The sequence below is a fragment of the Panthera uncia genome, chromosome E1 (genome assembly GCF_023721935.1).
Source record: "Panthera uncia isolate 11264 chromosome E1, Puncia_PCG_1.0, whole genome shotgun sequence".
Taxonomy (NCBI): domain Eukaryota; kingdom Metazoa; phylum Chordata; class Mammalia; order Carnivora; family Felidae; genus Panthera; species Panthera uncia.
In genome coordinates, this window is record NC_064814.1 from 43,341,047 (window position 1) to 43,356,965 (window position 15,919).

At 46.6% G+C, this 15,919-nt stretch overlaps 1 protein-coding gene across 1 annotated transcript in view; it reads left to right on the forward strand.

The window, feature by feature from the left end:
* Positions 1–8,836: 8,836 nt before the first annotated feature.
* Positions 8,837–15,919, forward strand: part of NXN (nucleoredoxin) — a 157,993-nt gene continuing 150,910 nt past the window's right edge. Inside the window, exon 1 of the mRNA XM_049636709.1 lies at positions 8,837–9,303. Within this exon, the coding sequence (XP_049492666.1) occupies positions 8,932–9,303 (372 nt within the window). The 5' untranslated portion in view covers positions 8,837–8,931. The remainder of the gene's footprint in view (positions 9,304–15,919) is intronic.

Sequence of the window (15,919 nt, forward strand, 5' to 3'; positions counted from 1 at the left end):
TTATTGTACCCGTGTAATAGAAATGCTCCTTAATGGGTGTCCTGCTGGCATTTCTTCTCAGCTTTGTGATCAGTGACATCATGTTGGTGGCTTGAAGTTGGCCATGATGGAAATATTTACACCATAGAAATCAGTAAATGTTGTAAGTCAAAGCTTTTCTGTGATTATTGTTCAACATCTGCCAGCATACCACTCACTACAAGCAAGCTTTGGGAACCGAGAACACCTTCCTATTTCTGAGGAAACCGGTAAATGAGGGAAAATAAGGCAGAAAAGTAAGACATGAAGTGCTGGTAATGTGTAGGAAATTTCCAGGAAATCCTGACTGATGATTAGAAAGAGAGGGCCTCTGGGACGCCTGGCTGGCTCAGTCAGTAGAGTATGTGGCTCTTGATTTCCGGGTGGTGAGTTTGAACCCCATGTTGGATGTAGAGATTACTAATAATAATAAAAGAGAGAGAGGGCTTCTTACTTCCATGAATGTAACACCATGTTTGGTATCATTTTGGACCCCTTGTGTGGACAAGATGTGGCCCAGGAGCTCCTCTGAGGCTTTTTTTTTTTTTAATTTTTTTTTTAACGTTTATTTTTGAGACAGAGAGAGACAGAGCATGAACAGGGGAGGAGCAGAGAGAGAGGGAGACACAGAATCTGAAACAGGCTCCAGGCTCCGAGCTGTCAGCACAGAGCCTGACGCAGGGCTCGAACCCACGGACCGTGAGATCATGACCTGAGTCGAAGTCGGACGCTTAACCGACCAAGCCACCCAGGCGCCCCTCCTCTGGGGCTTTTAAGTACACTTCTTGCTTTTGGTCCAAAGGCAGTACTGTAGCACCAGGGACTACCTGCACCTTCTCAGAGGATGAGGGTCAAAAAAGGCCCCTCTAAGTACGCAGTGGCTATTCAGTTCAGAAGGCTGCACAACATGATTTTTCATCAAGGGTTGCAAGAAGGGCTGGGGCAGTGCACAGCCCCATGTCCTGATACTACTTTCATGGCCAAAGGAGAAAGGCTGGAGGTCCTCTGGGTTGAGAATGAGCTTTTCTGGGAGGAGCACAGGGTGCGGCTTTGCTGTCGCCAGGGCACAGGGCAAGCGCACTTCTGTATTATTCGTTATAACCCCTGGACAGCTGATCGATCACCTGCCACTCGAGAGCACTGTTGATCTATAAGGAACACTGGCAGGCAGGCCTCCAATCAGACTAAAGAATAAGATGGGCTTGCTCAGGGGGCACCTGGGTGGCTCATTCAGTTAAGTGTCTGACTCCTAGTTTTGGCTCGGGTCATGATCTCACTGTTTCGTGAGTTTGAGCCCCGTGTACGACTCTGCGCTGACAGTGCAGAGCCTGCTTGGGATTCTCTCTCTCCCCTCTCTCTCTGCCCCTCCCCCATTGTGCTGTCTCTCAAAATAAATAAACTTCTTAAAAAATTAAATAAATAAATGGATTGTTCAGGTGTAGGTCAAGAAGAGTTTGTAGGATTGGAAGCAGGTCTGGGATTCAGGATGCGGAGGCCAACCTGGGCTTTAGAGAAGAACTTCCATCCCTCCACCCCTACCCAGGAGAAGGGGCTTTGGCCCAGGGGTGGGGGCTCTCTGAGGTCTCAGGAGGCAGCACCAGTGTGGGGGTTGGCAGGAAACACTCTTGCCCATGAACTGGGAGCAGAAGCCAAGTAGGAGGCCTCAGAAAGCACAGAAGAGCCTGAACCTATCAGGGGAGCAGTTGGGGGGGGGGGTGGAGTTGGATCCCAAATCAGGGTCTCTGATGCCAGGGGAGCAGATCTGAGAGACAGACCAGAGAGCTCACCTAAGTGTGTGTGTGGCTTTTATTGGGCATCCACAGGTGGAAGCTTCTATGGGACTACTGGGTTCAGGTGGATCTAAATTAGAATTTATTTTCCTCCCCAAATGTGGTCTTACTGAGTTTCCCATCTAGGTGAAATGGCGATTCCATGAATTTAATTAGGATTAAACTCTTTGCATGCTGCATCCCCTAGATACCATCTGACTGTTTTTCAAATCCATCCCTTCTTTAAAAAAAATTTTTTTTAATGCTTATTTATTTTTGAGAGAGAGAGAGAACATGAGTGGGGTAGGGGCAGAGAGAGGGACACACGAAATCCAAAGCAGGCTCCAGGCTTTGAGCTGTCATGACGCAGGGCTCAAACCCATGAACTGTGAGAACATGACCTGAGCCAAAGTCAGATGCTGAACCAACCAAGCCACCCAGGCGCCCCAAGCACCCCCTTTTTTTTATATCCATTGCCACGGCCATATTTTGGGCTCTAGTCGGTTTCGTTTAATAGAATTTTAGTTGTTCTTCATATCTACTACCTTGCTGTCCTCCAAAGCATCCAGAGTGATCTCTGAGCACAGAACCGTGATTAATTCCCTGCTCAGAATTCTCCATGCCAGGATAAAATCTAAACTCAAAATGTTGCTTTTATAGCTTGTGCCCAAGAAGACAAATAGGCTTCAGTCCACGTTTGCTCTCATTGGAACATTTCCATTCCCAATTGTCTGCTTTCCATACCTCTTTTGGATCTAGAAGTGATGGCTCAGAATCATTCTTAATAATTTGTGATCTGTAGTGTTTGAGAGATGAGTTTGGACTTTTTGACTGTGTGTCATTTCTTTGACTTGTGCCCTCTACTCAGTCAAGGACAACTGTTAGAAAATATTTGTTATTATTATTTCTTAATTCTTTTTGCCTTTTCCCTATGACCTACAATAGCTATGGTAAGAGCAAAGGCATCCTGTGCTGTTTCCAGTGAGAGATCCTTAGACGATAGCCTGATTCTGGTGGGTGGTCTTAATGCTCTGGAACAAATTTCTCCCACAGCGTAATTGTTTGGAGGTTTTACTTGCTCATACCCAGCAATCCAGATTTGCTTACCATCTCTTGTGCTGTTGCTTTGGCTTTGCTTACACAAAGCTATTGGAGATCTGGCAAACAATCTGGCAGTCTGGTGGATTGCTAGGACCTACTTCAGACTTGGTTAATGAACCATCCACTTTGCGGTGTCTGCGCTAGGGTCACAGTGATGCCAAGTTGTGATCCTGGCTTGATCTGAAAAGTATTGGAAACGATGGAAATGTGCATAATGTTTTTCTAGCACCTTACGCTTCCAACTCAGGAAAGCGTTAGGAGGCTTCAGAAACTAGAGGCCTCCTCCTGCTTTGCTGGGAGATGAAATGAACAGTGAAAAGAACAATAATGGTGACTTCCCGAAGTTACCTACGAAGTTGGTGCGAGATCATGACCTGAGCCGAAGTCAGATGCTTACCCAACTGAGCCACCCAGGCTCCCAAAAGACCAGCCTTTTTTAAAAGGGACAGATAAAACATGTAAAAGCTGTGATACAGCATTCATCTACAGGTGAAATCTTTTAAAGGAAACTCACAATTAGGGGCGCCTGGGTGGCTCAGTGGTTAAGTGTCTGACTTCGGCTCAGGTCATGATCTCACAGTTTGTGGGTTCAAGCCCTACATCGGGCTCTGTGCTGACAGCTTAGAGCCTGGAGCCTGCTTCGGATTCTGTGTCTCCCTCTCTCTCTGCCCCTCCCCCGCTTATACCTTTTTTTGGTATAAGACCTTTTTTCTCTTTCATTCTGAGATGTCCTGATGTGCTTTATTTGTGTGTGTGTGTGTGTGTGTGTGTGTGTGTGTATTTAAGTTTATTTATTTATTTTGAGAGAAAGAGAGAGAACGAGCAGGGGAGGAGCAGGGAGAAAGGGAGAGAGAAAATCCCATGCAGGCTCCTTGCTGTCAGTGCAGAGCCCGATGCGGGGCTCAAACCCATGAACTGTGAGATCCTGACCAGAGCCAAAGTCGAGTCGGCTACCCAACCAACTAAGCCACCCAGGCGCCCCTGTCCTGATGTACTTTCATATTTTTTTCTCCACTTATAGTATCTTACCTTTTTTTAAAAATTTTTTCTTTATTTTTGAGAAAGAGAGAGAGAGACCAGGAGAGGAGCAGAGAGAGAGGGAGACAGAAGATCCTAAGCAGGCTCTCTACACTGACAGCAGAGAGCACCAGGCAGGGCTTCAACCCACAAACCGTGAGATCATGACCTGAGCTGAAGTCGAATGCTTAACCAGCTGAACCACCCAGGTGGCCCTAGTATCTTATCTTTTGAATAAGTCCTTATTTGAAAATTTAAAAAGTTTTTTTTCTTGGGCTTAAAATAATAACCCTCTGGATTTTTCTCACACCTATTTCCAGTCCTTCAATTTCCTTCCCCAAGCAACCTGTTACTATTTCTTAAATGTCTTTCCAGATGTATTTCATCCACATATAAGCATATTTGTGTGTGCATATGTGTATTTTTTCTCCACTTAAAAATCTGTGGGTGGTAGCTTCATATTTCCTACCTAGTGTGCACCTTACTTTCTCTCATGCTACATTTTTAGAGATATTTCATGTTAGTGTATGTGATGGTTAATTTTATGTGTCCACTTGATTGTCATTATCTTATATTGTTATAAATATGTGTGGATACATATATGTTTGGCAAACATCTTTATTTATTACCTCTCTTATTCACTTATAACGTAACATAAGCTGTGTTTAAGTATTAGGGCGCCTGGGTGGCTCAGTCGGTTGAGCGTCCGACTTCGGCTCAGGTCATGATCTCATGGTTCATGAGTTTGAGCCCTGAGTCAGGCTCTGTGGTGACAGCTCACGGCCTGGATCCTGCTTCAGGCTCTGTGTCTCCTCTCTCTGCCCCTCCTCCACTCATGCCCTCTCTCTTTCTCTCTTTCAAAAATAAATAAGCATTAAAAAAAAAAGATATATTTAAGTATTGTTAATTTAAAATTATTGTATTCAAGTTACTAGATAAGGAGAGGAGTAAATGTCTGTCACTCAAGAACTTTACCTCTTATGGGGAAGAGGTTAGTGTGTTTTTATTTATACACAGGATATTTGTATCATGTTAGGTGGAATTATGATCTTGTCATTGTCTTCTTTGAAGAGTAAGCATGGTTTAAGGAGACGCTTATGGGTGCCAGGTTGACAAAGGGTTGACTTGTGATGTTTGGTATTATGTATCAACTTGACTGGGATGCGGGTACCCAGATATTTGGTTAAACACCATTATGGATGTGTCTGTGAGGGTGTGTCTGGACGAGATTTACATGCGAATCAGGAGATTGTCCTCCCCCATGTGTGTCTTGTTTAATTGGATGAAGGCCTGAACAGAATAAAAAAGTGAGGTAAGGGAGAATTTGTTCTCTCTGCCTGTCTTCACGCTGGGACACAAGTCTTCTCCACCTTTGGGCTCAGACTAGAACTCACACCCTCAGCTCTCCTAGTTCTCAGGCCTCTGGAGTCAAACTGGAACTCTGCTATCAACTCTCCTGGGTCCAGCTTGCGGAGTGCAGATATGGACTTCTCAGCCTCCCTAATCATGTGAACCAATTCCTTATAATAAATCACTGTATATATTGGTTCTATTTCTCTGGATAATATGGACTAATACAGCATACATTGAGTTTTCCTTAATCCTTTTCAATGACCAGATTGTAGTTCAAATAATGAATGTGCTATGATTTAATCATTTTTGTTGCTGCACAGTTAAGCTCTTTCCAGTTTTCCAGTTTTTTTTTCTGATTTCACCAGTGGATCAGTAAATATCTGTCCACATACATCTTTGTGCACATATGCTACTAGACCCGAAGATCAAGGAACGTGGTCTTGATGAATCTTAAAGGTGACATGTATGTGTGTACATAGATGTGTGTGTGTGTATAACACATATATGTCAGTACATGTTTTGTATGGCATCATGTGCCTTAGAATGCAATTTCTCAAAAGGGAAATTCTGTAAATGTGTATGTTCCATACAATGTTAGGCAGGCACGTTGTGGTTCCCTAATACATATTTTAATACAATAATAATTTTCAGAATAGCCAGTCAACTCATATAATATGACTAGCTAAGTACCAGTAGGGACATTATCTTTAAGTGGGTCTCTTGAACTGCATAAGCAGAGAGAGTGCTTTTCACAAGTCAAAGGATGTTGGCTATTCTTTACAGGAAGCCAAATGAGTCTCCTTGGGCTTCTTCTTGTAACAAACACCCACTAGAATTATGATTTTGGAATCATTTCCATTGCAAATCCCCTCTTTCCACACCCCTTTAAAAGGCAGCTGTGATATTTGGCTTCTAACCAAGGCCTGCTGCACCAACAATTCTCTAAATTTTATTTATATTTCATGTGCAGTATGCTCAAACTCTCACTTTCCCAGGTGCCAGATGCTGGTTTGGATATACTCCAGTGGAAAGTGCTATGAAATAATAAAAGTAAAAGGCTGAACAAGCTGCCTCTTTATATCAGACTTGCACCTAGTGGACCTAAGTTAAGTATGCTAATAATGACTTCACTCTTTTCCCAACTTTGTGATCCCCCGAATTCCCACTTCACCTACCTCCACACCTTTGCTTCCATAGGATATAAATGCTTATTTGTAGTCCTTTTACATCTCTTCAGTGTTCATTTGAAAATGTCAGAACGTAGGATCTATCTGTCTCACGTGATTTCAGTGGTGCCTAATTTGATCCACTGATGGGTATTTCAAATATGACTTTCAGGATTTTTCCCTTTTTAAAAAGTAATCTCTATGTCCAACGTGGGACTTGACTGACATCAAAAGTCTCAGGTTCTCTCAACTGAGCCTTCTAGTCACCCCTGCTTTCAGGATTAAAATAAATTTTTTAATGTTTATTTTTGAGAGAGAGACAGACAGACAAACAGAGTGTGAGCAGGGGAAGGACAGAGAGAACAGGAGACACAGAATCTGAAGCAGGTTCCAGGCTCTGAGCTGTCAGCACAGAGCCCGATGCAGGGCTTGAACTCACAAGCCATGAGGTCCTGACCTGAGCCGAAGTTGGACGCTTAACCGACTGAGCCACCCAGGTGCCCCTCCTTTCAGGATTAAAAAAAATTTTTTTTAATGTTTTTATTTTGTTTTTGAGAGAGAGACACACACACACACACACACACACAGTGAGATCAGGGGAGGGGCAGAGAAAGATGGAGACAGAATCTGAAGCAGGCTCCAGACTCTGAGCTGTCAGTGCAGAGCCCAATGTGGGGCTCGAACTCACAGACTGCAAGATCATGACCTGAGCTGAAGTTGGACGCCCAACTGACTGAGCCACCCAGGCACCCCCAGGATTTTTAAAGATATCTAATAACTTAATGTCTGTTATGTTCATAGCTTTAATATATTTTCAGTAAAAAGTGATGTTTCCTTTGTGTTTTATTGTAAGTCTGCCCCTGCAGTGGCACAGAATTTTGGCATGACACTTTAAGACTTAACTCAGAATTTCCTTTTTGTGATAGGAATCTTGCTTGTTTAAAGGCAGTGTTCAATCCACAGATCATTCTTATGAAGTGAGCAGATATATTAGGTGGATACTAAGAAAGCAGGTGTAAGTTTCAGGATTGCCAATCCACTCTAGGCTCCCACCTCCACCTCTTTCATCAGTTTGTGTGGTTAACATTTCACTGAGCTGAAAAACGACAATTCCTTGTTCTAGCCTAGACAAATTGAGAACCTTAGGCATGAAAATTTGTGCCAAAATCTTGCGATGATATTGAGGTTTAAATTAACTCTTGTAAAGTGTGCTATGATGTGTGTGTGTGTCTGTATGTTTGTGTGGGTGGAAAGCCGCTATAAAGTAGAAATACTTTGCTTGCCTGCCAGTATCTCTTCACATACTGGGCTCTGGCATATCTCATTTTTTCACTCTTTCCATTAGATGGCGCTAGATGCCCAAGAAATAACTTCCAAAGGCAGGGTGGAGGGCGGTGAGAGGGGCGTCTTTTCCTTTCACTGGGTTGCTGGTAGCTGAGCACACACACAACTGAAGGTCCTCTTCTATTGCAGGTTGGCACGGTATGCATTTTATTTTTTCGTGTGTATGGGGGGGGCGGGAAGGCTTGCCACAGACCACCTGTTCAATCCAAGCATAGGGTAGCATCTTGCCAGCTGGCAATAAATAAATAAATAAATAATTCCTAGAATTTGTCTTAACTATCAACAGACTTGATAGAAAGTATAGAACCGATTCAGGAGTGCAGCCAGCATGGATTTAAAGCTGCTGCGGCATCTGTTTCATACACTTGCGGAGATGGAAGAGAGCCACTCACTGCGACCTGTGGACTGAACTCCCACAGCGCGACCCACGAGCCACTCGCCAGTCTCAAGGACTCCCTCATGTGTGCCTAGCTACCCGAGAAATGCAAGAGGTGGCGTCCTCCAGTCCTCTTAAGGTAGACGAAACATACACAAAACACACGATAGAGAAATAAGTGCTAGCAAGCCCCAGCCTGATGAAATGGTGATTGTGTATAGATGCTAAGTACTTGTAAGCATTCCGAGATGGGGTACGAAATGGCCGGTTAGGCCTTGCGCAGGGAAAGAGAGAGAGAGAGAGCACTCGGGTAGGGGGACTATGGGAATGTTTGGAGAAGTCCAGAGAGAACTGAGAGTTCGGAGGGTGGGGGACCAGTCCAGCTCCGCACCGACTGCAGCCTCAGAGAGGCCGGCTCGGTGACCCCTCTCCTTTCTGCACTTAGCCTCGGGCATGCCCTCAGAGTGGGGCGTTTCCGGCCAGCCTTCTCGCTAGGGCTCTTTCCCGAGCAATTCGGCCACGCGGTGGAAGCCTGCGCGGGATCGCCAGCTGCAGCAGATTAGGGCCCAGAGCGCGGTCCGGGACAGCCACGGAGGGGGCGGGCCGGGGGCGGGTCGGAGGGGCGGGCAAGGGGCGGGCCCTGGTGGGCGGGGCTCTCTTCTGCCCCACTACCGCCGCCCGCCTCAGCCGCCGCCGCCGCCGCCGCTGCCGCCGCCCGCCGCGAGGACCGAGGGAGCGGGGTTGCAGCCGCCTGCCCGCCCGCGTGCCCGGGCTGCGGTGGGCCAGGATGTCGGGCTTCCTGGAGGAGCTGCTCGGCGAGAAGCTGGTGACGGGCGGCGGCGAGGAGGTGGACGTGCACTCGCTGGGCTCCCGCGGCATCTCGCTGCTCGGGCTCTACTTCGGCTGCAGCCTGAGCGCCCCCTGCGCGCAGCTCAGCGGCAGTCTGGCCGCCTTCTACGGCCGCCTGAGGGGGGACGCCGCGGCCGGGCCGGGGGCCGGGGCCGGGCCGGGGCCGGGGGCCGGGGCGGCCGCGGAGCCCGAGCCGCTGCGCCGCCTGGAGATCGTCTTCGTGTCCTCGGACCAGGACCAGCGGCAGTGGCAGGACTTCGTGCGGGACATGCCGTGGCTGGCGCTGCCCTACAAGGAGAAGCACAGGAAGGTGAGCTGCGCGGGCCTCGTTGGCGCCCCTGGCCTCGGTGCGCAGCCCGCGCGTTCGGGGAAGCGGGGTGTTCGCCGGCCCCACCCGCAACACGCGGCCCCTCGGCCCCGCTCCTGTATCTTTGCACACGCTTCCCCTCGTGTCCCTTAGTGTCGCCTTCCTCTGTCTATGCCCGCCTCCGTCCGAGGATCCCGCCGGGTTGGGGCTCCCGCGGCAACTCCTCGGTGCGGGTGCCAGGCCGCGCCCGTGGGGGAAGTTTGACACCCCCAGGCCCCCGATCCCGGCTTCTGTCCCGAGGAGCCAAGAGCCAGATCCCCACGCGTCGGGAGCCTTGCTTAGTGGGCAGCTGCGCCGGGGGTCCCGACCCTGTGACCCCCAACCTCCGCCGTGGGCGCGGGGAGGGGCTGTTTCCTTCCCTCAGCCTCCAGACTCCCGGCGGATACCTGTAGTGGTGGGGGGTTGGCGCTCGCCCCCTACCCATAATGCCCAAACCAGGAAGTTTCCTCTCTCTGAGAGGAATCTTCTTTTCAGGGGACCCCTTCCCCCGTGACCCGGGACTCCGAGGCCAGGCCGCCCCGTGCCCCGGAGAGGCAGCCGCTGACCGTGGCTTTGGGTGAGAAGGGCGCTCTCTCCTCTCCCCTTCTCCCTCCTCCCTCCTCCCGCCTCCCGCCTCCCTCCGCCCCCGCGGGCTCGACTAGTGGCCACCGGGGAGCTTTTCATTGTCTGCCTGTCCAGCAGTCCTCCCCAGATGCCTCTCAGGCGCAGGAACAGACCCGTCTTTGCAGGTCTTAGTTGCTTGGTCGGTGGGCCACTGTCGTCTTGGCACACTTCGAAATTAAATGCTGAACTGATCCCTTAGGTTAACTGGAAAAACGAGGCTTTGGGGAAATTTATACTTCGCTGTCAACTACTCATTCCCAGCATTTTGCTGCTGAAATTAGTTTGGGTTTTTGAGTGCATCTGTTGGATGAAGCTGTCTGTTTTAATAAAAGGGATTCAGGAAATCTTGTCATAAATCGAAGCAGGAAAAGTTTTGGAGCGTTCTTGCTTAATTTGTATGCGTGATGCAACGTGTGAATCCTGCACCTTCCCTTTCTGAGGAGAATCTTAGTTTATGGAGTGGACAGGAGAAGAAGGGCTGTTCTGGGGGTGTGGACGTGCCTCTGGGGAGGATGGTAACGGCATGCCATGTGTTTCTTTTATGTCTACAGAGTCTTGTTGAGAAGCATGATTTAGATTTAGTAAGACCAAAAGGCTTTATATTGTGACCCCAAATGTCTCGAGTAAATCATCTCCAAATAGTGTAAGGTGCGGATTTAGGATTTAAAGCATGAAATACAGTTTAACAAATACAGTTTGTAAACTTCACATTGGAAAAACATGAGCTCACTAACCACACAGAGGCAAAACTTGGCATTTTAACCACTTTTTAGGTGATCTTGCTCATACTTGGGTTATATATTTGATAGTGCATGAATATGAATGGCCAATCCTTTTTTGCTTTAAAAATATGGGAATTCTTTGTTTTCCTTGGTGGTTGTTTTTATGATCCTTTTGGGGAGAAATATTATTCAGAAGGTGATTTACCAAAAAATATTTTTATTGTTATGGCAAGTTTCTATTGTATATACCAGTATGTGTAAAATAACGTCCTTATTGGGCAATACACATGATTTCTAGCTCATGCGAACATGATGGGAAACTTACAGACCTGAGGCCTGTTGTTTTTTTTCACAGTGGAGGAAGTAAATTTGCTGGATGGTAAAAACATGGAGCAGATTGCGATGTTTTCCAAATACTTAAAGTTTTTTCTTGAAAAAGGAGACTATTTCATATGCTATATGCCATGCCTGGTTCTCTCTGCCGGGGCTAGTCCCCTGCACACACACAAAAAGTGGCCCTAGTCTGGACCTGCCGATTCCACCAGGATGAGAGTCTGGATGACACAGGGCAGACCCCCTTTTGAAAATACAGTTCAGAATGCTGAACATGCCCAAACCATGGTGCATAGCATCTTAAACATTTATTTTTCGCTCGGAGTTTTTCTGTCTCACATCCTCTGGTTCACTTTGTTGTGTAAAACAAATCCAGTTTTTGAAGAGGTAGTTTCTACTCCTGGATGTTCATGAATAGGCAACTCAAGGTCTGTCTGATCCCGGAAACCATCCGTAGTGATATGCCAGGTAAAAAGACTCCAGCTGTGTTTTTTATGGAAAACATATTTTCAGAAATGACAACAGCTATGTACTCCCTCTGAAAGGAATTATTTTCTCCCTTGAAACCAAAGAAAGTAAACAATTCCCTTTTTTGTAAGGTTGAGTTTTTGCCTCTCTGTTTGAAACTGAGATGCTTAGAAGTCTGTGAGCTTGTAATGGCAGTTTCGTGATAAAAACAGGGAAAAGCCTAGGGCATCCCCGGTTCAGGGTGCTGAGCGGTGAACGCTTACCTTTTTGCTGATGGCCCCTGTCCATGTTGTTTCGCCAACTATAATAGTTTCAAAGAATAGAATTTTGTTTTACACTGAAGGGCAAACCAGAGTTCCAGATTACTAAGTTTTTTAAAGTTCTCGTTAACATTTGTTCCTTCAAACCATTCATATACTTCTTCCCACTGGGATAACAAAGGATATGGTTCTAATTAGTTATTGGCTGGCATTTCTCTAAAGAAAATTGAAAGATTATGGTGGGGAAAGAAAATGCTGTGTGGTATTTTTTTCTTCTTTTATTAATTTCCCCTTTATGTAGTAAGAAAGTCTGGGGATGACCATATATGTTAGGCTTGCATTTTGCCTGGGTCTGCTCACCTTGACTGAAGCTGTGAGAAAACAGCAAATAAAAGGACTCTAGCATCTTTTTTTTTTTAAATTTTTTTTTTTTCAACGTTTTTTATTTATTTTTGGGACAGAGAGAGACAGAGCATGAACGGGGGAGGGGCAGAGAGAGAGGGAGACACAGAATCGGAAACAGGCTCCAGGCTCTGAGCCATCAGCCCAGAGCCTGACGCGGGGCTCGAACTCACAGACCGCGAGATCGTGACCTGGCTGAAGTCGGACGCTTAACCGACTGCGCCACCCAGGCGCCCCCAAGCATCTTTAAACAAACAAAAAAAAAAGCTTTATGGAAGGTTGTCCTGTTTCTGCTTGCTTTTGTGGTAGCTGCAAAAATAACTGAAGCTTCATTTTTTTGCCTTCCAAGCACACACATATAAATAGCTGTATAGAAATTGTAATTAAATGATAATAGAACTTTGACTGCCTTTATAAGAGCAGTTTTGTCAGGAAACCTATAATCTTGAAGTCAAGGCAGTTGGACTTGTTTTAATAAGTAGGTTTCCTTTTCCTTTTGTTGGGAGACATTTTTCAGATTTCCGGAGAGAGAGAATGAAATGAATAGTTGGAAAGTGGTGATGATTTGGACTTTGAGAATTTGATGTGTTCTTCAGGTGGGGATAAGTTACTTTGCTGGCCGAACAGGAGAGTGGATCCCCAGGATCTTCTGCTTCGGCATCAGAGAGGGCAGCACGGAGTTTGGTTTTAAAGCCACTGGACTTCATTTTGCCTGGGCTGGATACCTGATGGAATACATTTGGTCAGTGTGGGTGCACTGACATCAAATGGTGCAGGACCACTGGTCTTAGACAGGTTTGCTGGGGTCTGGCTTGGCCCTAGACCTTCCTGCCAGACAGAAAGGAAAAGAGAAAGTTGGGGGCCGATGAGTGGCAGTCAGGAGGCTCTGGTCCAGTCTACCTGCTCCGGTCTGCCTGCTCCAGTCAGGGGAAGGGGAATCTTCCTGTTTCCCTGTCTGGGTTGTTTGCTCTGGGTGGTTCTTTTGGTTCAGACTAAATCAGAGGTGTGGCCTAGAATTCACTGGAATCCCTTTGGCTCTTTGGAATGGGGCAAGGTTTGGTACCAACCCAGGCAATCTTTTTTATCTTTGAGAGAGAGACAAAGAGACAGAGTGTGAGCCAGGGAGGGGCAGAGAGAGAGGGGGGCACAGAATCTGAAGCAGGCTTCAGGCTCTGAGCTGTCAGCACAGAGCCCGACACGGGGCCTGAACTCACAGCTGTGAGATCATGATCTGCGCCGAATTGGATGCCTAAACTGACTGAGCCACCCAGGCGCTTCCCCCCCGCCCTCCAACCCAAGCAGTTTTATAGCTCCGTCTCTCCCAGCTCATCTTCCCTCAAATGTCGATACCCTGACCACTAAGAGAATAACTTCTAGGACACTGACAGATCACTTTCATGGTGCTAAAAGATAGCGGAAAAAGCACAGCTTTGAAGATGGGGTTTTCTGCCTTGTGCAAAAGGAGCCTGGATCAGCCAGGACAGGCTCCCTCTGTTCACTTTGTTTCCAGGACTTGGATCTGTCTAATAAAAGACAACAGTCCAATTAAAGTAATAAAAGCAATTTTCCTTGAGAGGCTTTTTCCTTGCTCCATTATTTGTAATGTGCTTTTTAATCTTTCATTTTTCTCGGCATAATGAAGACGTCTAGTATATAGTAGGTAAAAATAGGGACTGATGTCCACCTGCCTGAGTTCAGATCCTGGCTCTGTCATTTGATAGCTGTGTGACCTTGTGAAAGTTACCCTACGTGTCTGTGCCACAGGTTTCCTTATCTGTAAAATGAGATGACAATAGCATCTGCCTGGCAGATAGTATGTGCTCACTAAGTGCTAGCTATCGTTAAAAAATTCTCATGAAATCTAGTAATTCTTTCATCTCCTGAGACTTTGGAATATATCACATTACAGAATTGCGGTTACAAGGTATATTTTTTAACTTTTCAAACAAATGACTTCTAAGTGTACAGGGGGGTATGGTGAAGGAGTTGAAAGAATTGCCCTAGAAGAGATTGTAATTGAGGAGAAAGACCTGGAAGAATGAAGCAATGAAAGCAAATGAATATTTAGAAAATACTATTCTTGGGGTTCCTGGGTGGCTTATTAAGTGTCCAACTCTTGATTTCGGCTCAGGTCATGATCTCACAGTTCATGGGGTTGAACCCTGTGTCTGTCTCTGTGCTGATAGTGTGGATCCTGCTTGGGATTTTCTCTCTCTCTCTCTCTCTCTCTCTCTCTCTCTGCTCCTCCCCTGCTCTCTCTTTCAAAATAAATAAATAAACTTAAAAACAAAACAAAACTGTTCCTTAAAGAACTGGTAGTCCTGAGATTTACTGAGCTCCATACTCACATTTGCCAGTGAAACTTGAGACATCAGGTCAATGAGGCCCAGACGGGATAAAGGGTAACAACTTTAAGATGATGAGGCACCCTTCTTGAGAGAGATTAATTACGCACTTGGTGCTGGTTCTGCGGTTTGCCAGAGCTATTAGGCGCGTCTGTCGCTGATCCTGCCCTTTTAAATCCGGGCAGCGTGAAGGTTGTAGGGCTGCTGCTCTTTCAGCTTGGGAAAGGGATGGTGCCTGCTCTCTGGAGCAGTGGAGACTCTAACACACCCTCTAACACGGCCACCTCCCTTCCTACCTCTGGAATGCTGTAGGATAGGTTTGCCCAGACTTGTAGCCACTGCGCCTTACGATTCAGGCCTCCAGTTAGGGACTCAGGCCTGCTGGCTAGCTGTTCACAGCTCTTGCTGATTGATAGAGGTTGGGATGTGCACCAGAGCACAGAGGAAAGCTGTGGGTTTTGAGGTTAGGGTCATTGATTTCATTTACCCTCTTTTCTCCCCCTCCCCCACCCTCTTTTTATCACTCTTCCTTTTGGTTTTGAGGCCTTGTTTTAGTATCTGCACAAATTTGAAAAAGGAGGCTTTGTGTGATACACAGCTGGGGTGGGGACTGAATAAGTTGCTCTGTGTATGGGAGGTGGAGGGGGTCTTTTTTATTTTTATTTTTGATAAGGCTTGGGGCTCTAGGACTCTAGCTAGCCCCAATCTGAATAGACCAGGCTCCTCGAGGGATGATTTCCTTTCAAGCGGGAGAGCATAGGCTTGGCATAGGATGTTTTCTTCTCTTTGCGTTCTCAATTCCCAGCGGTGCTCAGTGTTAACCACCAGAGTGCTTACTTTTCTGTATTTTATTAATTTACCATGCTACTTATTCAAAGGCACTTGAAGAAAATGGCTATGAATTTGGAATCTTTTTGCTGATCCTGGCTCTCATGAGGTTCTTGCGTACTGTTGCTTTATATCTGGCTGTTATTTTAAAAAGAAGTAAGAGTTGGGGCGCCTGGGTGGTTTGGTCGGTTAAGCGTTCGACTTTAGCTCAAATCATGATCTTGTGGTTCGAGGGTTCAAGCCCCATGTTGGGCTCTGTGTTGACAGTTCAGAGCCTGGAGCCTGCTTCAGATTCTGTGTCTGCCTCTCTCTCTGCCCCTCCCCGGCTCGCACTCTGACTCTCTCTCTCTCTCTCAAAAATAAATAAACATTCCAAAAAAAAAAAAAAAATTAAAGCTGATGGTGTAGAGCCTGCTTAGGATTCTCTCCCTTTCTCTCTGCCTCTACCCCCACTTGCTCTCTCTCTCAAATTAAAAAAAAAAAAGGGGGATGGGGTGCCGGGTGGCTCAGCTGGTTAAGCGTTGAGTTCCTGACTTCGGCTCAGGTCATGATCTCACAATTCGAGTTCAAGCCCCACATCGGGTTCTGTGCTGACAGC